Source organism: Anopheles maculipalpis, chromosome X (assembly GCF_943734695.1).
Source record: "Anopheles maculipalpis chromosome X, idAnoMacuDA_375_x, whole genome shotgun sequence".
NCBI classification, from domain to species: domain Eukaryota; kingdom Metazoa; phylum Arthropoda; class Insecta; order Diptera; family Culicidae; genus Anopheles; species Anopheles maculipalpis.
In genome coordinates this window covers 8,417,118-8,442,870 of record NC_064870.1, presented here as the reverse complement: position 1 = coordinate 8,442,870, position 25,753 = coordinate 8,417,118, and the positions used below count along the sequence as shown (strand labels likewise).

General features: G+C 45.2%; 2 protein-coding genes across 3 annotated transcripts in view; both read right to left on the bottom strand.

Annotated features, from left to right (window-relative positions):
* The window catches only part of LOC126563113 (F-actin-monooxygenase Mical-like), a 149,520-nt gene extending 133,708 nt beyond the window's left edge, over positions 1 to 15,812 (bottom strand). The window contains exon 1 of the mRNA XM_050219738.1: positions 15,809 to 15,812. The gene's annotated coding sequence lies outside the window, so the exon portion shown is untranslated. The remainder of the gene's footprint in view (positions 1 to 15,808) is intronic.
* LOC126568168 (irregular chiasm C-roughest protein-like) lies at positions 11,841 to 15,087 on the bottom strand. Of its 2 annotated transcripts, none has more exons than XM_050224600.1 (6): positions 14,661 to 15,087; positions 14,057 to 14,586; positions 13,200 to 13,982; positions 12,831 to 13,087; positions 12,426 to 12,667; positions 11,841 to 12,285 (listed from the first exon to the last, which is right to left on the bottom strand). In XM_050224600.1, exons 1-6 carry the CDS (start codon positions 15,085 to 15,087, stop codon positions 11,861 to 11,863), a joined length of 2,664 nt encoding a protein of 887 aa, XP_050080557.1. In that variant the 3' UTR covers positions 11,841 to 11,860. The 2 variants fall into 2 exon arrangements, with proteins under 2 accessions (XP_050080557.1, XP_050080566.1); XM_050224609.1 differs by having other exon boundaries at positions 12,831 to 13,084.
* Positions 15,813 to 25,753: the final 9,941 nt, after the last annotated feature.

Genomic DNA, 25,753 nt, shown 5'->3' with positions numbered 1-25,753 from the left:
TTGGAAGGGGAAGGGGAGGAGGGGAAGTGCTCTAATTTCATGCAAGTGCAAATGAGCCTTTACCCATTCCTATGACCTTATGACCTATTCCTGTTGTTTGAAACAATTATATGGTGCATAAAAAATACATGTTTGCAGACAAAACGATATGAATACAGTAAATCATCCATTAACTTTACTCTTATTTGCAGTAAGCTGCGTTTTGCATACTTAAGTAGCGAACCAAACCCAGTTCGTGTGCAACAACAAAAAAAAGTCACGAGTCCGCTAATAGGGACACGTTGCCGCAGACTATTACCATAAAGCACACTGAAACTAGCATTATTTTATTTTTAAACCCATCTGCAACCATTTAAAACGATTAGTGTGTATGGCGTTGAGGTTGGGGAGAGGGGCTCGGGGAGGTTGTAGCCTGGAAGTAGGCGTAAGATAATAAACGTTTGATTTAAATCGACAATGAGGCACGCGTGCGTTTGGGTGAGAGGACAAACTATTAAAATGATTTAAATTAAGCAATTTTTATAATTAATCGACGGTGTGGTGCAAAAACACAAACACAAACAATGGGATTTATGATGAGTACAGTCTGAAAATCTTTAAAAAATGTTACGCCACTGCTGTAAAACAGTTGAGCAATCGTTTGACAGTTGATGTACCTTTATGACAGATAAGTTGTTGAACGTACCTTTAACTTGAAGTGGCAGATGTAGTCTCAGAGACTCGAACTTCATAAATAATTGAAAACAAAATCTTTAACTTGATACATCGTCTGATCGTTTATGTCTTAGACAAAGCTTCTGAAGGATATATACCAAACGACTGAGGGCAGCATATCGGCCGGATTATTCAACCGTATGCAAACCGAGGATAAGTAGTAACATTCTGAGGTTAAAAGGAAACTTCCATCAATTTTGGAAACGGCTCTGGAAGGAACCGTCCATGATGCGGTGATATAACCTACATTGGCACTCTCTCCAACGGCTCCGAACGGTTCCAAACGGCTCCGGGCGGCTCCGGATGGTTTCAGGCGCAACCGTAGTTTTGAATTAGTCGGAATCGGAGCCGAAGTTACGATGGTTGAGTACTCACTATGCCACCTTGACCAACTGCACTGCGCTTTGCATACATTTAGGCGTATTTTTCGCAAAATAAGACGGAGGCCCTTATCAAGTATTTTGCTTGTATGTAAGTATATAAGTGTGACGGTGGTAAAGTAAAGTAACATAAAATAAATAAGAAAAAAACAAAAAAACGCAGCCAAATAAATCTCTCACCTAAAAAAAAAAGCAATTACTTGAAGCAAATAGAACTGAAACAGCAAATAGAAGACAGAAGGCCAAAAATAAATCTTCCTGAATAAGCACAACTAATGCAGCAAAGAAAAGGAAGTAAAATTGAAATCACCCTTACAAAGGAAATGGTTTATTTATACCATTTACTGTCATGCAGAAAAATATCAACACCGGTCGGTCGGCTGCTTGACGTTAAACATTAAACACGCTCGCAAAGCTTCGCCTCCCCTCCCACCACCCGGTACCGGTGGATGGTTCGCTTTATGTTCGTTTTAAACTTCATGGCCATTCTTGAAATATCACGTGTGATGTATTCGCCCCCCCCCCCCCACCCCTCCCACCCGCTCCCCGGGGGCCATCAGGCAAATCTCGCCCATCTCCCGGAATCAGCGCGTACAGCACGGCTCTCACAGGTGCATCGCATGCGGTCACAATTCGCCCAACCTCGGTATCGAAGGTATTTCCCACTCAAAACCCCTCTCAACTCCCCCCCCCTCCCTCATCCCCTTCCCCCAGTTTACCTCCCCTTAAAACCAATAAGGACTGCTTCGTGCCTGTCACGCAACAATGGTCATTTTAATTTGTAATTATGTAGCGAAGCTTCTCCAGCGAAACCTTGCGCAATGCCCGTGCCCGGAGTGCTGCGTATGTAGCGCGTGTTTTTAACCGGCCAAACAGTGCCGTAGCAGCACGGCTAGCTGGTGAGCTGGCGAATAATCAATCAACATAATAAACCACTCATTGCGGATAAAACCGCTGTGTTTTGCGCTGTTGCGTGATGGGAACCGTGGGAGAGATAAGCACGATGGGTGGAAAACCCCTGGCCGGTCCGATTGCAAATACGGTGAAAAGCTTTCAGCCCCGTCGTTGGGGTCACGTTACTGACTGGCGTAGTCTTACCGTGGCGGTGCGTTTTTGTGTGTCCGTGCGAGTATGTGTGTGCGTATGATCTGGTGTACGTTTCGCATTTTCCTGTCAGTAAGTGGAAGGATTACCGGGTTGGGAAAATGCTGGAAACAGGCCGCTCACATCAACGCACTTTTTGCTGTTGTTGCTGCTGTTGCTCCCCATTACAAACCGTGGGCAAAGTTTTCCGCACATTCAAACACTAGCGTTTGGCGGTTGGGTGAGAAAAAATAAAGCCCTCCACTCGCCCAATCGTCACATTTTTGGCAAACGGACTGGTTTTCGTCTTGCGTTTTATTCGTTTTTATGCGCATCAAGTCCTCCACGCCCGGGTCAGGGTCAGGTGGATGGATGTGTGCAGTGAAGAGAGGGGAAAGGATGGCGGGGAGGAAGGAGGAGAGGGGGTGCCGTGTTAGTGCCGGGAGGACGGATGAACGAACAGTCATTTCCATTCCGCTTCGCCTGCTAATGAGAAAAATGGCAACAATAATCACAACGATTAATAATAATTATGAATACGAATGGGAAAAGTAACGCCGAATCGGTGTGTGAAGGAGTAGGACAAGTAGAGGGTGAGGTAAAGTGTGGTTGGAGGCTTTCAGCTCTTGTAAGTTGCTCTTTCCCGGCTTGCTATAGTTTTTTTTTGTTTTTGCCCAGTCTTCATGCTTTCCTTTTTACATTCACGCAGACACTTTTATCTGTGTGCGTAACAAAAAGGCGATGAGCGAAACGAGGAGGGGATAAGATGGGATAAGAATGGGGTAGTACCGCAATGAGTACCGGAACTGTATTATGGTGTCGCTTTGAATTGTGTCTGCCACATAATCCACGAATTTGTGAATAAAAACGAAGTTGAGCCAAAATCTCAAATGATTGAAACCAGAACAGCTCAGTGGGACAGAGAGAAGGAGAGAAAGGAAGAGAGAGAGGAAAATGGAAGCGTAAAAAACGGGCACACAAAATGGGAGGTCTGTGTTTCTCGCGAACGCCTTTTCGTTTTATTTTTGTTTTTGCAGCTTTATTCGGTGATTTGGTACCCACTTTCGTTCTGCGCCGATCTCGCCGATTGCATCTCAACCGGTGAACACATGTATTTCAATTAGGACGGTGGAAATTGTGAGCTACGGCGAAGAGGGCTGGAGGAGGATGGAAGGAGGTTGGGATTTAAGGAGGGTGATTCGAATGCAGCGTCCACAAAACACATAATCGGCATGCTAATGAGCCCGCACTAATGCTCGATGCAGTGTCATATTTTATCCTTTGCAAAATTGGACGAAGGGCATGAGGGGGAGAGAAGAAGGGTGAGCGGTCGTGTAACGACACATAAAATGTTAATCATATCGTCGCTAGCGAATTTATTCTGTAACGCAGTCGTTACTATTGTTTTTTCTCACTCTCTCTCTCTCTTGGATTAAGAGTTGTTTGCTGCTTTTTGGACTAACCGAATGCAAAATACGATAATCGATATTTTAAAAAAAAGGATACAAGGACCTCGAAAAAGAGGGGTAGAAAATATTAGTTTGTGGTACCAGCAGTAAGTCGAAATTGTTTGTCTAGAATCGCCAAAAGATCTGTGGTACGATCAGGTGCTGAGGAAGTCTTCTTTTTCATGGCTTAACGACTCACTAGGTCACGCCTTTCATCGGATGGCTTACTAGACTTGCTGATACCACGTAGTTGGATTGTCAGCTCTCACTACGGAAAATCGGTACGGATAGAATTTGAACCCCAGCTCTGGCATGAGAAAACAGGCGTCTTTGTAACCTCACAAAGGTCAGGTGGCTTTTAAGCGAACAAAGCTGAAGTCTTGGACGAGATAGTGTATAGTGTATCGCCTGAAGTACACGGTGTGCACGATAAAATTGACACTTGGCCATTTCGTTTATAGTCCGTGATTGAGTGATCGTATCAGAACAAACGATACGTCATTCGAAAGCCACAAGTGTTTGAAAACAGTGAAAAAATGTCATGTGAACTTAATGAGTGGAACCGGCCGGAGCTATGGGTGCGAACTACGTGCATCATGATGATTTGCGCCGGACACACAAATCGGGACACCAAGACGTGCATTAAAAACGGCGAAGGATATTTGCAAGCAGCCTGAAACGGAACGATGAATTCTTGCATGAATTGCAGGGGTGAGTACAGCAGGATCCGGGGTCTGAACGTGGACGGCTATGCGTGGCAACAAGATTCGGCACCTTGTCAAACGGCCACCAAATCGCAAAATGGCTTAAAGACAACTATCTCTTTACCATCCGTAATGTTTGGCCTCCAAGCTCCCCGGACCTCACCCCGTTTGGACTATTTCGTGTGGGGCATGGTTGCAAGGGACAGCAACTGTACGTTCTGCAACACAAAAGCAGAATTAGTGCAAAAAAAAAATAAGACCGTTTTTGCGGCCCTTCCCAGGGCTCTAGGGTAGACCGGGCTTGCTCCAGGTTTCGGAAACGGATACAGGCGGTTATCGATGCCGAGGGTGGTTACTTTGAGTAATTTGTGCAGCCAACATGATAAGCTAAACTTTGTGGAAAAATTTTTTTTTTCTTATTTGATATTCCCACCGTAACTGTCAAATTTATCGTGCACATCGTGTTAATAATCTGCAACCCTTGGTTCAGCGCAAACTGCATGGTTCTCTAGTATGCTCCTGCTGCATAAAAGAACTTCAAATCCTTGATAGTTAAACGGTGTTTTCTAAGGTCTGCATCAACTATAGTCATAGTTATGCCCAACTGGATTTGTAAGGATGGCCGGGATTATAAAAGAGTTCACAGCGTTTTTAGTATTTGTATTCCTAAGATAAAGGAGATCCTAAGGATGTAGCTGGTGGTTTGCCCTGATAGTTCGTAATATAATAGTATTAAAAGCGGTGATCCGGCAGTAAAGATGTCCGTTGGCGCCGGTATTCATACAGCTTTGTTAGAAACCCTGATAGAGCCCGACTCGGAAGCAGAATCATATCAGTTGACGGCAACGATCTTGATGTGGTAGAGGAGTTCTGCTACCATGGTACGATCGTAACTTTGAACTACAACGTCCAAATCCGAAGGCGTATTTTACGATTCAGAAGACTACAGCAACACAAGAAATGCAGAATACATCTCACGCTGATACGATTGTTAGCCCTCTACGGGTACGAGTGCTCAACCCAAGAAGCAGGCCAAGAGCGTCCGAGATCGTATCCTTTGGTTCGGGTCGATTCCGCCCTGATTTCGCCGCTGTAGCCTCCGACTAATCCGCTCCGATCTGCTATCAGATGACGTGGACCGTAGTGTCTGTCAGTCTGTCATAACAGGTTGGCTGATAAGTCCCCGGTCTAACAAAGAAAAACACATTTTTTTGTCAAAATTCGTTTTTATTATTCAACATAGTTCCCTTCAAGAGCGATACAACGATTATAACGACCTTCCAATTTTTTGATACCATTTTGGTAGTACTCCTTCGGTTTTGCCTCAAAATAGGCCTCAGTTTCGGCGACCACCTCTTCATTGCAGCCAAATTTTTTCCCTGCGAGCATCCTTTTGAGGTCTGAGAACAACAAAAAGTCGCTGGGGGCCAGATCTGGAGAATACGGTGGGTGGGGAAGCAATTCGAAGCCCAATTCTTGAATTTTTGCTATCGTTCTCAATGACTTGTGGCACGGTGCGTTGTCTTGGTGGAACAACACTTTTTTCTTCTTCGTTCTTTTTTCGTTCGTCAAGCAACCAAAAGTTGCTTGACAAAAGACGCTCTGTCTCACAAACTAATTGACATACAGACGTCAAATTTTGACACGAATCATTTGAAGGTTGCTGCTATATAAAAATAATATGCATTTAATACTAGCGGCGCCATCTATGTGTCAGACTAGGGACTTATCAGCCAACCTGTTAAAGGTCAAGACATTGGAATTGTTAGAAGCTGTTTCATATAAATTTAGACCTGGAACGCCTGTTATGTCCATGTGTCCATTTGGAACCTTTGGAACCTCATGGTTAGTCTTCACATTCAAGTAGTCGCGAAATCTACGCTGAGCTACGGCTTTGCTCTTTTGTACAATTTAAATAAATAGTTTTATAAATGTTTTCTTTTTTTATTCGTGTAGAACATCCTGACCGTGTTTATTATTTTCAAATTAGATATAAATTTTGACTATCCCCAATAACTAAAAATTAGTAATTGAAACCATCTCACAATCAGAGTATTTTGTAAGAGTCAAAAAACCTCCCCCACTGTATCATAACCGCATACTGAGGACTCTTAGACAACAGACCAAACATCGGCAAAGAAAAGGTGGAGGTGCAAATCACTAAAACGCTCGTCCGATTTGTGACCTCGTCATACAGTGCCCGTCATCAATGAATGATTGTGCAGTGCGTCGACAAGGACATGCTATCATTGCGACGTTTCGAAAACGTTGATTCATGTACGTTAGGATGACTCGACACATAATTTGCCCGCCCTGACGAGCTTACACGCTTTCCCTCTGCTATGTGTGTGTGTGTGTGTGTGTGTGTGTAGGTGTGGGTGTGTGCAGGTAGTGTGCCGGAATGGTTCCGAAAGGAACGTCCGAGCAGTTTGATGCTGGCAGGCAGTTTATTATTCTCGATGATGGTGAGTCTTCGGCGATAGGAAAGTGTGCGTGCGTGTGTGTGTGTGTGTGCGCCGAAAGGGAAAAGGTTGAACACAGCCACTGCTAATTGAAGCTGCTGTCTTGTGAGCTGGAGGCGCAGGTCAACCTTCAGACAAGCCAAACCAGTTGTACGATAAGGACGATAATAATGGTCATCACCGGCGTAGAGCGACAGCGCTTGGACAATCACTTTGGGAAAATCGTAGCCTTTCTCTTTCTCTCTTTATGTTTCGCCCTCTCATACGTGCACACCCACATACGCGCTCGATCAGGTCGGTCTGCTTTCGTCGGATGCAACAGCTTTCAGGGCTGCTTTCCCAGCATCAACCAGCAAATGTTTGAACCCCGACGCACACGCAAAACCCGACATGCATAATTTATTAATGAACGCCGACTATTTATGAAGTATTAATGCGTTTGTTTACGTCGAGTGCGGTGCATGGGTTGGCTCTGCTGGGTGGACAACGGTGGCAATTAGACGGCTCAAAAACGATACACACAGTTCGCTCGGTAGGACCGTTGGCATTCGTTTTCACCGCCGGTTGGACGTTGCCGTTGCACGTGAAAACGGGATCTCTACTTTTATTGATTAGGTTGGTTTTGCAACAAAGGGAAAGGAGGAGTGAAAATTAATTCGTGCCGGTAAAAGTGAATAAGTATAGGGGTTTTCAATTTACTCACTCACCATTTGCGTGTCACGATGGGTAAGCGGGACAAGTTTAAGATTGCTTTTGAGCAAGCAAATAAAAAAAAACGCACACGAATTTAAGAAAGAAAACGAACTAAGCCAGCTTTTCGTTGCACAGACAAGCCAAAAATGATAAATATGTTGCTCCGTGACCAAGCTGCATGCAAGGGCTTGGGGATGGAAAAGTTGCACACGCAAGAAAAAACGGCTGGCGACTTGTGTTTCATTATTCATGCTGGAAGCATTTTCGCGCTTTTCCGGCTAGTTTTGAACCAAAAATTTAAAAGAGAGAGAGATGGGGAAAGAGAGAGAGAGAGAAAAACGAAAGCAACATGCAATATCAGGACCGACATTTTGGTTGCGTTTTGTTGTGTTTCACAAGAACAAAAAAAAAAGGACATTTGGCGCGGGAAGTACCGTTTGCTTCTCAGGGCACATTTTTGTCGATATTTTTGTATCATCGCCTGCCCACGAGGGTGAATTTAAATCGTCGCCAGCACCTGCCAATGGGTAAAAGCGCATTTAAACTCCCTCACCCTCCTTTTCTACCTCCCTTCCCCTTCACCTCTACCCCCTTCCCCCCCCTCCCCACCTACGTGAAAGAGGGAGAGAAAGATAGAAAAAGTTTTTCCACGACGAAAAGCCGGCAAGAACAAGCCAGTAAAAACAAAAAAAGGAAACCATTTGCATTCAAATTGAACTTGGCTTGTACCCCGTCCGGGTATGGTAGTGTGTGTGTGTGCGCGCAGTTTTGTTTTCGGATATACTATCAAACAAGAATCTTCTTCGAATTTCCGCTCCCCCCTCCCCCTTCCACCCTTAAAAAAATAAGAAAACACATGCAATGGAAAAGGGTGTCAGTTTTTAAAATCTGTTTCGTTTATTTAAATGAGATTCAATTGACTTTCAAATACTTAACGCTATAGTAAAGAATTTTACTATGTACAAATTGACAGGTTTTGTTCACATGTTTTTGTTTGCTCTGTTCTTTTCTCTCTCTCTCTCTCTCTCGCTCTGTGTTTCAGTTTTTCCTTTTCCTTTTCATCTGTTGAGCGACCGCTCTCTCAAATAATAAGCTACCTGGCTGCATCTCTTCCCCGCGGTCTAATTTTCGCTGGTGTGTAAGTCAAAAAGTGGTTTTTAGTTATAATAATAATTATTATAACACACCTACCCATACACACAAACACAAATGCGCTTCATTTTGGGCGGAGAAGGGAAGAGATGAGCTGCAGGAAAAAGGGAGAGGTCAGGGAGCGAGGATATAAAGGACACAATTTGCTCTTTCTTTATGATTTATAATACAGTTTTCCTGTCTTAATTTTTCACTATCTATATAAGCATACTGATCTATATAGGCTCTAGTTTTATATCTTTTTTTTTTCGTTTGTTTTTTTTTCTTTACTCTTAACACTAATGGATGCTTGTATATGTATACCTATATGTATGTAATGGGTACGTGTTTTCATACACACTTCGCATATGGTCGTATGCGCTTCGCTAAAATCTGACTATTTACAAATTATCGATAGATTGCGTATGCGTTTCGTTTGATACTGGCGTATAATTGTAATGTATGCGTATGAATTTGTATTTATATATGTTTTGCTTCTCTCTCGCTCTCTTTCTTTCACTTTCTTTCACTCCCTTAGATGCCGTTAAAATGTGTGTGTGTGTGTTTTTCTTTTTAAATATATTTTTCGTACGTTCGTATCCTTAATGGCATTGCTAGGTTTATATATATACACGCACACTCTCACGTACACTCACACACACACACTTATAGGAGTGCAATTGAAAGCATTGGACATTGTATAGTTTCCTTTCGTGCTACAGTTTGCAACAACACACGTTTAAAACAAATCTCGAAATACAATAGTGTGCCGTCCAGCGCAACAAACACCAGGCGTCTCCATCCGGCTTCAGACTAATTTCTTATCTTTTTACTATAATTATTTTACCCTTTTATTCTTTTCTTTTGTAACCACGGTTTACCGGGTAAAAATTAAACCTCTGGATATCCGTTTTTTGCACTTGATTGCGTTAACAACAAAACCATCTTACCTTGGTAAGTACTTACTAGACCTTTTTTTTTTGAAATGATGTTGAACGATTTTACAATGAGAGAAATGTATGTTTCATTAGGAAAACTAAAAAAAAAAAAACCTTCGGTAGCTAGTATCCGATGTGGGAGAGGCACCTCTAACGCTACAATTGTTTCAGTCGAATGGCCTAGCGAATGTGGAGGGCATTTGGTATTCTTTTTTTTCTCTTCTTCAATATTAGCAAATGCTCTCCTGGATTTTTTCTCCTTCTTTTCTCCTCGTTTCCATTATATCCTACCCTTACAAATCTATCCACCAAACGATGCACCAGCTGTTTTGAAATCTTAGCAACGGCGAACGCATTATAACGCATAATGTTTCGTAGATTTAAAATTAAGCTCTATACAATTAAAAAACAAATTTGGTATATTCTCACATTGAACGGCTAAATGGTGCCAGTTCAAATTAAAAAAAAATAAGAAAAAGAAATCCTCAATCGCTCGCAATGTAAATAAAAGGAAAATAAAAGGGGAATAAGATAGATTAAAACATCCGCTTCTAAATACAGTCGTATTCCGTATCCGTGTCGGCTCTTGTTGTTGTTTTCTCCGGCGGTACTTCATTTAACTTTCCCCATCCTTAACCTTTCAATCATTATTACTAGCTAATAATGTGTCTCCATCGGTGCCGATGTTTGTGTGTATGTAATACGGCAAAAAAATAAAAAATTGTCAGAAGGCAAGCCAAATGGGAATATTTAACAGACGTGCAATGCTTACGGGCGCCTTTACGGTAGGCAAACCGCATCACATGCTTAGCGGCTTAACGAAACAAACGTTGCTTAGCAACGGAAAAGCTCACACATACGCGGGGCGGGAAAGTGAAAATGGGAAAGTTTTTTTTTTGTTGCCACAGATAAAGTCACGCACACTTACAAACACACACACGCACACAGTGTGCCACAAGCGTATGTTTGTTCTTCGTTAAATATTCTTTACCCAAGCCTAGCGTTGGTTTCACGTTCATTTTGTTTTTTGTTTCTGTTTCCTACTCTTCTTTAAAGATGTGTGTGTATGCGTGTGTGTGTGTGTGTGTGTATGAGTGTGTGTAATAAATTCTTCTAGCATCACTCAATTCGTTAAACATGTTTTAAAGCTAAAGCATACACAGCATTCGAGTTTTTGTTTCTGTGTTTGTGTAGCATTATCTGATCATTTGCTGCTCAAGTACATATGTTGTGGAAATGTGAATGTGTATGTGTGTGTGTGTGTTTGTTAAAATCTTGCTTAATTTCAAAAACGTGTTTTGAGCTCACCTGGGCTACCCTTGAAGGGTAAAGCAAGCGTGTTGTGTTTTTTCGTCTTCTCTTCCCAAAATCAGCTTCCCATTTTAAGCGACACTTCAATGTATATATATAAACACCCGACGAGTATACACGCACATATGTATACCTCGCTCTCTAAGAATACATAAGAATTTAGTGAATTCCATTTCTTAACCCAACATTCAGCTATGCGACACGCTTGTATATTCTTGTTCACTTGCCTTCTCTTCTCTAATTTATCCACTTTTGTCATGTTGTTCTTTTGGTTGTGTTACTTGAATGTTGTTGTTGTTTTTGTATCGATTTAAGTGTTTTCGTTTAAATGTCGTTTTTTGTTTCATCTTCGTTTAATAAGGCCACACATTGTTTAATGAAAGCAGAACGTAAATGGTCAAACTGCACCGTCAAAATAGCCACTTAGTGTATGTTGTGTATGGTGGTGTGTGAGTGTATTTTATCTACGAGAAGAAAATAGATCATACCGCACGCTGCATATCAAAAAAACTGTTCGACCTAAAAAGCCGAATGCAATAAACAACACTGTATGCAGCGTTTATTCCCTTGGCATGCTCTTTTTGAATAACAAAAAGTAGTTTCTTTCTCCAGAAACAAAACAAACAGCCCTATGGAAACATGGCCAACACATTTTCGATGCAATTCAACAAATGCTCAAGCTTAAGGTTTTTTTGATACGAGAATCTTGAAGCACGTGACTGGTGTGCACTGGTGTAGGACTGTATGTGCTTTACCTTAAAGGACCTTCGAAGGATACAATAGGATTACAGCAGGAGCGATCTAGAAGAGCGAGGAGTTTTGTTTGTTCGTTTTTCTTCGCTTCCCGGTAAGCGATATCGGCGTGTTCCTACCTTACCAGGTAGGTGACCCTGATCGGTTGCACCCGCCTAACGCTGCGAGAAGCAACAAGCGGACCAGCGAAGTTCGGAAGTCAATGCACTACGCTATGGCTCGGTGGAGTTGGCGGACGGGTTGCTAGACGTGGGTGGCGAGCGCACCCTTGCGTATGTCCCCGTTCGCCGGGAGAATAAACTGACCTGGTGCGGGGCTGCCAGTTTGACCACCTGCGATCTGACCACTCTGTTGCTGCTGTGGCTGTTGCTGCATCGTGCCAGCTGGATCGCTGCCGGCACTGGTTGAGCGGATCGATTCGGGGCTGGTTAGGCTCGAACCAATGCCAATAACGCTGCCCGAGTTGACGCCAATGTTGACGCCCATTAGCAGCGCACTCGTCGGATGGCGACCGGCACTGTATGGTGGAGGTGCCGGCGTAAGGGCTGGATTGGCCGTACTGGGAGGTGGAAGCGGTGGCAGATGGGTACTGCTGCTGCGCAGGTAAGGATTACCGTACGTAGCGCTGTACCGTGGATCTATGCTGGGTGCGTTCATCAGTGATGTATCTGTTGAAGGTGTTCGGTGACAGAAAGAGATGGGAGACGTTAGGTTGGGTGCATATAGGAAGGTAAGGGATGATGGAGCGAATAGTGAGCACTATAGAGAGATATACTAATAAGGACAGATATGGTTGCAGTGCACTTACTCATCAGACCAGCCGAAAGAGAACCCATGGCGCTCTGGATGCTTGGTAGACCGTTGTCCTGACGTAGTTCACGATTCCGCGTCAGGCTGAGATTACCGTTGGGAAGCTGACCGTTACTTGATATGTGCATTGGCAGGTTGTAGTCCGGTGCATAGTCTACGTACGGTACGTACCCACCATTACTTTGGCCGATCTTGGCCTGTAGCGACGACCCAATACCGTCCGAGTAATCACCCGAGTACCTGTCGAAGGGAACAGATAAAATAGGAGAGTTGTTGAGTGACGAGAAAGGAATTTCTAGCTCTCCTCAAGGTTTGCATCCTCAAGGATGACTCCCTTTGGGCTAGAGAGTCCAGAGAACTTAAGCTACGGTGAACTTCAGCAAGTACTATCAGCGCTACTTACCGGTAATCGTTGGGAATCCTAACAGGACCAGCAAGTGGAACACCTCCACCTCCATTAACAGCTGCACCACCACCACCACCACCACCACTGTTGTTGCTGCCACCGCTCGACGAACCCATCATGTTCATCGCAAGTCGCGTCGCGATACTGTCCGTCCCGGAGCAGGTTTCCGAATATTCATGGTCCCGATCAATCTTCAGATCGCTCACATTAGACGAACGGTCACTTTCTTTACATTTTTCCGTCATATAATGCTGCTTTGTTTGGAGAAAAAAGGATTGGAAAAGGAAGAAGATGTGTGCTTTAGTTTTGCCGTCAACTTTTATTCCATTGGGATAAGAAATCCCATCATTGTTCTATGCTACTTACGTCCGTAATCACATCAGCGGGCGGTAGCTTCTTGTTGCCTTTGCGTTCGCAACAGCACAGACTCACTACGAGCACGAACACGATAGTGATAAACACGCCGACCACTATCAGTATTACCACCGGCAACGATGATGACTCCATCGGTGCGAACTGAATCTCGAGCGAATCGCTACCGTACTCGTTCAGCACGGTACAGTTGTATACGCCAAAGTGCTGTCGCTGGCTTTTTGCGATAATCAACGTCGACCGTACACCTTCGGGCGAGTTGTTCTCCAGTATCGTGTGATCGTTCTCACTGTTCAACTCCAGCCCGTTGTACGTCCAGATGACCTGTTTCGCTTTCGGGATCGAGATGGCATCACACTGGATCTGTGCGTTATCGTTCATCGAGCCGTACTGTTGGCGGGGTGAGCGTATAGTCGGTGGCCCTTTCAGATGAATCGCAGCCGATGCTTCGATGTCCGGGAAGCCACGTACGCTTGCCTTACAGTAGTAGTTGCCGGCTGTTTCCCGCGTCGCCATGAGCGTTATGTTGGCCGTGTTGGACACGATACGTGTGGTGTCCTCGTGCACCCAGATAATTTCTGGCGGTGGGTTCCCATCCACGTCACAGGATAGCGTTACCTTCCGATCGATGTCCGTCTCCACCGACTGTGGCCGGGTGCGAAACGTGGGCCCATAGCTGATGTCCAGGATTTCACTCTCCTCACTCTTACCGACCGCGTTGTGTACTTCACACTTGATGACTGCGTCGTGATACTCTTTCGTGACGTTGTGTATTACCTATGAAAGAAGAAATGAATGTTGGGGGGTTTGGTGAGAGACGCTCAGACTCCTACCGAACATCGCAGACTTACCATCTCCGTCGTATAGTCGCCGAGAATTGGCTCATCGGCTTTGTACCACTTGTACGTGACCTCGCTCGGGTTTGCATCGGCCCGGCAGGATAGCCGCACTTCGGCACCCTCCGGAATTCTACCACCCGACAACGCACCACCAATCACGGAGACGCTCACCTTAGGTGCGTACTTCACCTCCAGCTTCAGCTTCACCGAACGGTACGTCCGGTCGGCTGTGTTCTGCGCCTGACACGTAAACGACGTATTGTGATGTTCCTTTTTGGGCGTCAACTTTAGGATAGATTTCGCCGTAAACCGTCCCGTATCGGTCATCGGTTCCTTCACATACTCAATGCCCGATGTTAGCACGTTGCCCAACCCATCGATCCAGGTAATTTCGGCCGCTGGCTTTCCACCGACCGACACACACTCCAGCTCAATCTCACGATCCTCGGTGGTAACGAGAAAGTCACCCTGCACTATTTTTGGCGGTTCCGGTGGAACTAATACTGTAAGTGTTGCAAACCTCGACCTTATACCGGGCGTTCCTGGTGGTGTAGATAGGTTGGAGAATGTGATAAAGGTGTACTTGAAGATGATGCTCGCTGACGAAGTTACTTACCATCCTTTCCCCGACCGACCTGACACTGGTACCGTGCCTCATCGTCCAACATCACCGGATAGATTTCGAGCGAGTAGTCGCCCTCCTCATCACTCCCAACCATTGAGTACCGTTCGAACCCGCTCAGATTTCGATGCCACCCGAGCCCAAAGTCATCCTTCGTCCACTGCAGCTGACCGACCTTCGACTCAACCCGGCACGGCAGCGTTACCCGGGACCCCACAATCGCCGTCTGGTCCTGAGGTTCCATCGCAAACTTTTGGACACCGTTCGCACTACCACTGCTGATGCCACCACCACCACCACCACCACTACCACCGCCATTCGTCGATTTGGCAGCTGTCAACACTGTCCGGAAGAGTAGGAGGGTGATGGTGGCAAACACTAGCACTTCGTATCGTAAGCTCATCTTCGAAGATCTCGCCATTGTTGTGCCGGTTTTTTGCTCTCTATTTTACACCCAGACACGCTGCACCACGCTGGTCCGTACCAGCACACGTGCGGGGATATGTGTGATTTGTTTGCTGCTGGTACCGCGTCACTTTGCTGGCTTCCGGCTCTCACTCGTGTCGGCTACCGGTCCCGATGCATCTCCAACAGTCCTAGTACGAAGTGTACCTGGCCGAGATCTGGCGTTGGGACATAGAGAAAAGACAGTTGAAGTAGAAAGAAAGCAATAATTAAAAGATTGAAGGATACTGAGTGCACAAAACGATTAAATCATTCCCACAACGAATGGTTGGGTTTGGCAAGTGGGACGATTTCTGATAAAAAAAAAAAAAACAGAGGTTCGCTACGCTTAAGACGTCTCGCCCATCTTGTGGTTGTATTAAAAACGGCGAAAACAACAACAAAAACACAAATCTCGTTCCACATTCCACCCGACTTACGACCCAATCAATTCTAAAACCTGCTCTCAGATGATTTTTATGGCTTTTTTTTACCTTGCCGCACTACTGCTGCTGCCCACAGGTAGATTGAACGATCGATTCGATAATGTCTGTGAGGACTGCTGCAAGTCTTTCAGTCTGAGACTTCGTCGGCGATACAAATCAGACCCGACCGAGGGCGAGAATAAAGATTGATTTTTGCTTTGGGTGACGGTGAGATGATTCAATTTCTCATTGGAACGTCTCAGCCTCACCAACTCGCACCCGCCACCATGAAATGGGTGAAGTGATGCAGAGCCCAACAATTATCTGCTGGACGAAATGAGGAAGAAATAACACAAGATAGAGAATGAAAAAAAAAAAAAACCAGGGCAATCCTCTCCGGAGGCACTTCCCGAGCCAGTGTAGCCGTTCGGAAGAATCAAATCTCGAAGAAAATGTGGAGCAACCACCGACCGAACAAATGGTTGTCAGTATGTAAATGACCGTCTTTTTTTTTTTACGACTATTCGATCGAATGTTTCCCGTGCCAACGGGAATTGGGATTGTGATTTGATTTTATGCCACCCTCAACTTGGGCCCCTCGGGTGGCACTCATTGTTGGGCGATAATCCGGCGACGTTGTGCCGATCGTCAGCCTTTGGCTTTGCGGACTTGCGGATTAAGGCATTGGGAAAGGCCTAGAATGATTCCTGTGTGTCCTGCCTGTGTGTTTGTGTATTTTTCAAACAAAAGCGTTTTACGACACCGCACTCAGCACACACACACACACGTACGCACAAACTGTAAGTGTGAGCAAACGATTCGAAACTCGTATCCAATTTGGAAAGCGAGTTTCCTCCCACCCTACCGGTGTTTGTTTGAGCCCACGCACGCCACGTGGGTGAGGCACCTTTTTTTGTGTGTTTGAAAAATTTGATTTACTGCAGGTTTATTTATTTTAAACAGCATTTTATGTTGTGTCCAGAATTGCTTCACCTTTTTTTTTTTTTTTTTTGGCTCGGAATCACCGGCGGATCTTACGGCGGGTAAAGCGTGGACGGGTGGACGGTTTTATGCTGCTGTAAACTTCTTTTCCCTTAACAAGATTCCCGTGGCTATCGCACGAAAAGGTGGATGAAAGATGCAGACAGCGAGAGAGAAAGGTGGCGATGGTTTTGATGGTACGCGGTGGAATCCTCTATCCATCCTCATCGCTTGCAGCGTGCCCAACCATAAAACTTCCCGGGGGCGAGATCGAAACAAATTGATTTTGGCTCACTTAACAATGCTAACAAGTGGAAGGTATGTCTTGCTAGATTCTTCGTTTTTTTTTTTGTTCTCGAAGGAAAGTGACAGACGCCTACCATCGCTACAAAAAAAAAAAAGTTGATCAGCTCCCATCAGGTATTGCAGTTGCAGTGGGAGAGTCGTAAAATTATGTCTTAATTTTATCCACCATCTACACCTAGGTTTGAAATCCACTGCATAAAAACACACATACACACGTCTCGTTTCTCCCGGCGGAGTGAAGCTCGTATGAATTGTCGAGCAGTTTGCATACGGTGCAGGCGCATATACACTTAGTGTAAGGGAAAGTATGCACGAACCTCATGGAACGGTTCCGCTCCTTTTCTGGAGTGGAATGCCATTACGTTCAAAAGCATTCGTTCCTCGGTTGCAATTGATACCATCAGTTCAAATGATCATTTAAAAGTTTTGGTGAACGACGTTTCGAATAAGTCTAAGAGTTCCTTTGATCGATACTCCAATTATCCAGGGAGCGATCGATGTAAAAATCGATAAAAGAAAGGCAACAACGGCTCAAATCTTTCCAGATTGTGGGTGTTCGAGGCTGAACTGTAGTGTACAAAACCGTACAAACAGACAGTCAAAATTAGTCAGCGCCGAAAAAAACATTAAATCTTTGTTGCGCTAAAAAGCAATAATTAGAATCAAGCGATAGAGCTTCGTCGACAAGATCGACATATCGATGAACAGATCGATATATTCAACAGATTAGATTTGATCTAACAGTTAAGGAAAAATCTGCTGGAGTGGTTTCACACCTTTCAAGGAGTTTCCGGATTCTGTACGTTCGCTTTTGGTTTTCGTAACTATTCCCATCAGCTACTACGCACAATCAAACAACCAAACGAAACCTAGTGCCACAGCTACCTGCACTAGGCTGTAGAGCTTATCTCGCAAACAGACCGCGAACCAACGGTGTCCGTGTCCTGTGCTGCGAACAGGGCTTCAGCTGTCAGTGGGACGGTTTTTTATCGGGTGGCAAAGAAAGCAAAACAAAAAAGCGCACCGGTCGCACTGGTCCCATCCAATTGTTTCCTCGTTCGCTAAAGACCGGATCTCTCGAGCACACGTCCACCACCGAAAAGTGTGCCACCAAGTGTGCCGAACGGTGTATCATCATTGGCTAGCCGTGTGCCCTCAGTGGGAAAGGATTGCGAATCGGCTTTTGAAAGCCCATTTCGCTGCCACGCAGCTTTCACGTGTGTGTGTGTGTTTAAGTGTGTGCATCGAGTGTCATAAATGATAACACCCATTGTCCGAGGTACCACCTAGTGGGAACGGGAAGGGCAATTCAAAAAGGGTGGTCTCCAATTTCCAACGGCTAGAAGGATAACCGTTACCACACCGGGTCGATATTTGCCGAGAACAGTTACAGGCATGCGAGTGGCCGAACATATGCTAAGCGCTTGGTGAATTGAATGGCCTCGGTTACGCTAGCAGAAGACAATAAGGGTAGATGCTAGACACACAATGGGGCACACCGGGCACACCAACGTTTCATTACATGTGTTCGTAGCGGGGATACCTTCAAGGTCTCTCTCTCTTTACACACATAGGGCCACTTTGAAAAAAAAAAACCCTCGGCAAGGCATTACGTGAGTGTTTCGATACGCTCACGCCTGTAACGGCACTGGAAAATAGCGAAGCACGGAGTTGACATGTAAGGAAGATTCTCTTTTCGCTGGTCGCCACACCTCCGCTTGTGCATGTGCACGTCTGCAGGCTGAAGCACCCGTGTCCTTTCAAAGCTGCCAAAGATCCAACCATCCAGGATGCATCTAGGTAGGTAGCTTTTCGACCGTGTCGTGACGATTATCATGCTCCCATGGTGGAGCTACCCAAAAAAAAACCCCAAAGGGGTATCTGCCTCCCTCATTGCATACTTTCCGGCGTTGGGCGGACATGCGTTGAGGGTAGAATGTTTGCCAAACGCCGGTACCGTTGTAGTAGGAACGTCCAGTCTTTGTTCGTTTCGCAGCTTGACAGAGACATCCCCGGAGCGTGGTGAGCAAGGGTACAAAAGGGAATCCTTCGAGGCGTACGGAACATTGTCCACCACGCCGACTGTCGAACTTCTGATAGCCGAATGGTCGACCATTTGAGCACTCCATCGGTAAAGGCTGGCCTGACGCTGAAAGCCTGCAAGCGATCTTCCTGTAGGGAGTTTGCACAGGATACTGCTACCGAAGGTCTGTGTCGGTGGAGAGTTTTTTTTTTTTGTGCGTGCGTGTGTGTGGGTCAGGTTTGCTGAACACCATTCTACATCCAGTCTTTGTTCCAAGGGTGAGGGTCCCTACTCGTCCGCCTTGCCAGCTGGTAGCCACTCGAACCATTCATCCTTTTGTAGTAAAATTTGAATACCGTACGTGGCAGTGTGTTGTAGGCGCACTACCGGGTGGCACTGTGTGTCGCAAAACGGCAACTTCGGTTACATTCCTTATCCGATCGCTAGCATCACTTAGCCCGCTCACTACCTGCGACCGGAATTCTTCAACGTAACCAGCAACCCCTCCGGCCGTACGGTTGTAAATTAAGATAAACGGATAGTATTGCTTAATTGAAATAATGTTGGTGCTTCAGCCGACTTTGACCGATTAAAAGGGCCCTGCTGCCGACTCTTACCTTCGACAACTCTGGATCGAACAAAAGAGCACAAAAGCTGCTCGAAAGGAAGCGCTCGTTTTTCTTCTCCGGCTGCTCAAAGCTAAGGCAAACGTCAGCCCCTTTTTTTTGCGGTCGGTCCTCACTGTCATATCGGCGAACGCACACACACACACACACACAACTAGAGGTTCAAAGAGCCCAATTGGACAACATCCAATTAGAGATCGATTACCGTCGATCAAGGGGAAATAAAATAGTAAAGCAAGACAGCAGCAGCAGCACCGCTGGAAAACCTCCCCCTTCTGTACGAAGGACACACTCACGTCCAAGTGCGTTCGGAACGGTTTTTGAAGACCAACTAAGAAGCTTATCGGGTACTTTTATGGGGGTTTTTTTTTTGCTGTGTTGTTTTCCACCTCACGAATGCCCGCCCATTTCTCCACTGCCCATTTCTCCGATTCGCTTTTGGGGCTTTGGAAAATTGGAGCTCCAACCGTTTAGACGAGTGCTCCACCCTGCTCGGCTATCAGGTTTTGACCTCCGCTTCCCCCCCCCCTCCCCCCCCCCAAAACTTCAATTGTCCCTTTTTTCTGTGCTGTGGTGGAAAAAGGGGTGGGAGGGGGGATGGGGGTGTAACGGGGGGTTGGAAGAGATTTTTGTAGCTTTGTTTTGCAGCAAAAAGTTTGCGTAAGAGGCTTAGACGGGCTGATTTTCCTGTACCATTGCTTTCTATAAATTTTGTGCCCCTAGCGCGCGTGTGTGTGCCGACGAGTGCTTCGGTAAGCATCGTCAGCCAGAAAGGAAATCGATCTCACTAGTACATTTCTGCGTCAGCAGAATACACCACACCATGCGGCGTAAGCACTTTTATTTTTCACTTTAATTCAAACGTCTTACGCCGCCGCTGCGGGATGGTGTTGACGGTGGAAAAGTTGATAGCGACCGTAGCCAACTACTGGCGTGTGGAGAAAAGAATGATAATTTTGGGGTCTGGTTTTTTTTCGTTGTTGTTGTTGCAAAAGCAGTAAGCAAATCTAATGACTACGATGGCAAACGGAAAAGCGTCGGTTCGTTTTCTCACGACAAGTCAAAGTTTTCCCGTTGCCGATTATACGGTTGTCAACAGAGTTCTTGGACTGCTTTTTATTTTATTTTTGGTGACGGGACGTTAGTTTCTTCATTGCTATTATGAACGTGAGCATGCACACGGGTTTTGTTTATGTACGTGTGCGTGTGTGCGGGGTAGTGTTTTTTTTTCTTCACCCCCATCCTTCAGGCTTTGGATAGAAGCTCATTTCCGGGAGCATATTTATGTGGTGGGTTCGTGAGGCTCATGATGGCATCCAGCATCCAACAGCAACAAGTCCGTAATTAAAACCTGAGCCTTCCACATCACATCCGTTTGTGTGTGTGTGTGTGTGTGTGTGTGTTTTTTTGTTTCTTTGGTTGTTGCGTTTTTCAGTCGGAACCGTGAAACCTGTTAGGAGCCCCGAAGGCATTTCCGGTTAGCTTTGTTTCTTCGATTTCATTTTGTTCGTGCCGTTCCTGCTCTTGCCCTCATGTGTGTGTGTGTGTTTTTTTTTTGTCTTTCCCGATTTATTTTTTGTTTCTGTTATTTTGCCTTATTATTTGCTCGCTTTCCCCCGTTTACGCCCTTCTCCCTCCCTTTCCCATCCGAGCTTTGTATGCCATTTCCCGTCACAAGAGTGACATAAAGATATTTAAAACGTTACGTTTCCGTCGTTAGTAAAATTGTTTTCGCTCCCAGCATCAGACCACTCATGGCACCACTGAGGCCAGCACAAAACGGATTGGCCCGGCCCGGGGCACGGTTGTAAGGGAAGGCGACGAAATGGGCAGAGCAAATTGCTAAAGCTGCTCCACACCACCCACTGTAGTTAAAGTTTTTTTTTTCTTGCTTTTTGGAACTTGTTTAAATGTTTTTTCTCGTAGGCTCTTTTGGTTGTTGAATATTTTTAAGTTTGCAGACTGGTATGGTAAGCCTACATGATACAAAACTTGATGCAAACCAACGTTAAGAAAGAATTAGGAGACTTATTTATTCGTTCAGGCCCTAGAAACTCTACCTCTCAAAAGTTCTATTAATTTCACGTAGAAAACAGCTATTTTGTCCTCTATTTACAGGCTTTAACTAAAGGTTGATGGTTTTTTTTCTTTTCTCTAAAGGACTTTTTCCAAAAAATATTTTGATTTTATTAATGAAAATTTCTATTCTCTCTTTCCTTTTTTTAAAATACTATCGGATTCAGTGGATTGTTTATACTTTAAAGGGTTTTCCAAACCAGATAGATTCCGTAAATTATATCCAGTGGGTATACAGGGTTTGCCAGGCCTCTTTACAATTTTCGTCGGTCTTTTTAAATATTTTCTAATTTCGTCTGATGAATTATATAAAATTTTCAGCCCTGTTTACTCAATTTTTTTTGGTGGTGAAAACCCATCGTAAAAATAAAGTGTGAATTCACAAAATTATATAAAAAAAATTATCGAAAACTGGAAGCAAAAATCGTTCCCCCATCGCGTAAGAGAAACCAATTCAGAAGCATGATTGTTGACATTGAACTGCTCTGCCCAATCGCTGTGGTGTGGCGCGTGTGGCCCAAAGCCTACGCCACGCGTTCAGTGAACTACGACCAAGATCGTTTCAATCCGTCGTCGAGAAATAATTGCTCAACTCGTCACCCGGCTCGCGCAAGCAAACGGCAATCCAAGCGGCCGAACGAGAAGATCACCATTAACCCTTAACTACCCTTCTCTTGCCCCCCTCCAGCCCCCCCCCCCACCGATGAGTTGTTCCATCATTACTCCACACCTCACGGAAGCCATACATTTCTGGCTACCCTGCCCCTCGGTTGAAGGCGCTCCAAAACTAGTTTCCCCAACAGGTCGGAAAGATTGAGAGACATTAATCACGCTCAGGTGCGCGATCGGGAGGAGGCGCGCGAGCGGGAAGAAAATGAAGCACACACAACAGCACAAGGAGAAGAAGACATGGGTAGGCAACACCACCGGCAGCAGAGAGAAAGCGCGAACGCTTTGAATCCGGTTCGCGTGGCTCAATCGATGTGCGCGCGCTCGCGCGCGCCCGGTCGCGCGTACGCCTGAGCTGTCCGTCCTTCTCCCGGTTTGGTACGAGATTTGAAACGGATTCTGCGATCGGTCCGGCTTGCGAAGACCCCCTAAGGACTTGCACAGCTCATCTCGTGTTTTGAAGTCTTATGCCATTGAAAAAAAAGGCAAGAGGGAGGCCGTACGGCGTACGGCCTCCGGTTGCGACAATCAAGGCACAACTGGATGATGACGAGTGTTCGGGAAGGAAAAGTCAAAGAAAACTGCAACTTAATAACGATGATTCCTGGACTCATCTCGCAAGATATACAAGCTGTTGAAAAGGGAAGAGTCGGAGGTAGCGCGAGAGCGAGAAAAGAGAAGGAAAGAAAGCAAATCAATGGGCAGTTTTACATCGCATCCCGTACGATTTTTATCACTTCAGCTTCTTCTCTCTCCGTCGCCCTTTCTCATCCTTCCCCTCTAGTCCGTCCATGCTTCAGAAAACTCCAAACCTTCCTAAGGCTCTATCCCGAAGAGCCTGGGAAGCAATCAGGGCGCCGAGAGTTTTGCGGGAACCTTTGCCGGGAGTCAAGAAATTGGAGGAATTATTGGATGTGTGGAATGGCGGTCGACCAGCAGACCCTAAGGTGTGCTGATGTTAATGCTGCTGTTGCTGCTGCCGGTTTGCTGCAGGTGGCCACTTATCTGATGCTGAAGCAACAAATCAATTCGCATCCGAACGCACGGAGTGCCGGCCTCACCGGCAGAAACGGAAAAACTGTACGGTTGAGTTGTCTTTTATTTTATTTTTTTTTTTCGTTCCTCATTGCTGCCTTCCTCTGTCTCTCGCTCCCCTTCTTTCCATTCTCTCTTTCTCCTCCTGCTTTTCCACCAAGGATGGATTTATTTAATCTCCAATCTGTCGTGGTTTGGAGGCTCTCGTACGGATCGAAACCAACCGCTACTAGGATCACGTTCCCGGTGTGTTTGCGTGCGTGTGCATGTGGACAATGAAGTCTGCCTGCCTGCCTGCGAAACAACATACACACCGTAGCACACTATTGAAGCAATCATTAGGGCGTGAAATCAATTCGGAATATGTTTGCCCGATGGAAATTGAGCTGAATTCAGTTTGATCGTTGATCCGCCGGGATCTCGCAGATCGGTACACCGTGCCCTGTCCGCGTGGCGTCGTCAGCACTGTGCTACCGACAACAATGATGGCATTTTTTCCTCCTGCAGAGCCACCCTTCCCCTCCCCGCCCCCCTCCCCAAGCCATCGCTCTGCGAACAAATTTTCCGGCCCGCCATAAACACGAAGCGGAAAAGCTTTGAATATTTGAAGTGCGGGCCACGCCTGTGCCTGTCAGATCGAACCAATTGCGGTTACCAGTGGCCGAGCAGGGCGGAGGTTGTATCCCGGGGTTTTTTGATACACCATGATAATCCATGCTTTCCAGAGGTCCCAAGGACCGCCACTGTCGAACGATGTGTGTGTTTTGGATAGTATCCAATTTTTGTTTGCCTGCATGTGTACACATGTTACATGTACGGTAACGGTTGGAATCGAAACAGCAACGATGTTCATACTGCTATACCGGTGAGTTGATCAGTTAGGGATTCGTATCGCGGAATTTAGATATGTTTGTGTGTTTGGTATGTTTACAATTTTCAATTAATTTTCGTTCCATACTGTGTGAAGCTGGTAAAATTAAAATATTTTTTAAAGGTTTTCAATTGTGTGTGTTTTAATACTATGAAGCTTGATTATTATCTTATGTTTTACCATCTTGTGTTGTCCATTTTATGATTTATTGGTTTCTTTTCTTAGTTTTATGTTTCGCTAGCATTTTATTTTCGTTTGGTTAGATTCTTAAGGGGGTTTCAAACTTCTTTATTTTTATTTATTTTAATGTTTTGTACTCTTCTTGTTGTCTTTTCAATGGTGAAATAAGACTTTTAGTAATCTTAAAAAAAACTATTGAAATAGTTTTTACTTTTTTAATATTGCTATAGAAGCAATCCCTGTTAAAAACCTTTTAAGAGACAAATGTTGTCGAAGTCCAAAATAGGCCAATATAGGCCAAAACAACAACAACCGCCTATAGCCTGTTGCCATACTTATCCAAGTACAGCTTCCAACTCCAATCACAATCGTAGACGTAGATTCGTTAGCGTAAATTAAACACCATCTAGCTCCATCACAATTGGGCGTAAAGATAATTTCGACCGTCCCAAAAACCTACCGGCCAACTGTTAACCTCTGGACCACAAAAATTGAGCCCTTCTTAATGGTTAGCAAAACACACACGAACGTCAGTAGCATTTGGTTCCATCGTGCGTGTGTGTGTGTGTGTACGCCAGCAATGCAAATGGAACTGCCGGCAATCAAATATCAAACAGGACAAGCACAACCATAAACAGATTTAACGCAGTAGAGCGGTAGAAAGAAACAAAACAAAAAAAAAAAAACAAGAAGGAAACCAAACCGTTCGCCTATCGTTTGCTGTAATCTCGGGCACAACACTCGTCGTCGTTGCCGTCATGTTCAGGATACCGGAAGCGGGAAAAAAAAGGAGCCCGAGTTGGCTCCCCCTGCCCGGGTGGACGAGTATAGTCGACAATCATAATAAATTGTCATCTCGTTGGTGGGAGGAGAAGTGCTGCTGCTGGCAGATAGTTTAGCTACCCAGCGTCCCCATACCAACCCCCGGGGTCAGGGGATCCCTTCAGGAATCGTGTGGTATTAGTTCCCGGTGGTATTTATTCGCAATCGAGCGCTTCTTTTTTTTCTTCTTTGTGTTGTTTCTGTGGTGCGTTGCGTACACCTTCCAATAAATCTGCAACATTGTACAACCTAATCATTCCCCGACCCGACCCGATGCGAGCAATTTCGTGGTCAAGCTCCAAGCGTTCGAATTGGTTACCTTGCTTTGCGGAAAATCAAGTCCTAATCGTCTAGTTCGTGTTCGAAAAGGACATCAGACTTGGGACTGTTGTTGTGTGCGTGTGGTTGGGAAAACGATACATACACTTCAAACAGTGGATTATGAGTGGTTGATGATTTTCGGGGGTGGTGAATTTAAATTAAATTATTTCGATAACCCTTTTTTGCTGCTGGGATCGAAGCCAGTGAAATGTAATGCAATTAATTGTGCGAGATGATTTATTTTAATAGCCACCCGGTGGTATTGAGGACAGAAAATTTCTTCATATGCCCACGAATTGGAGTTATGC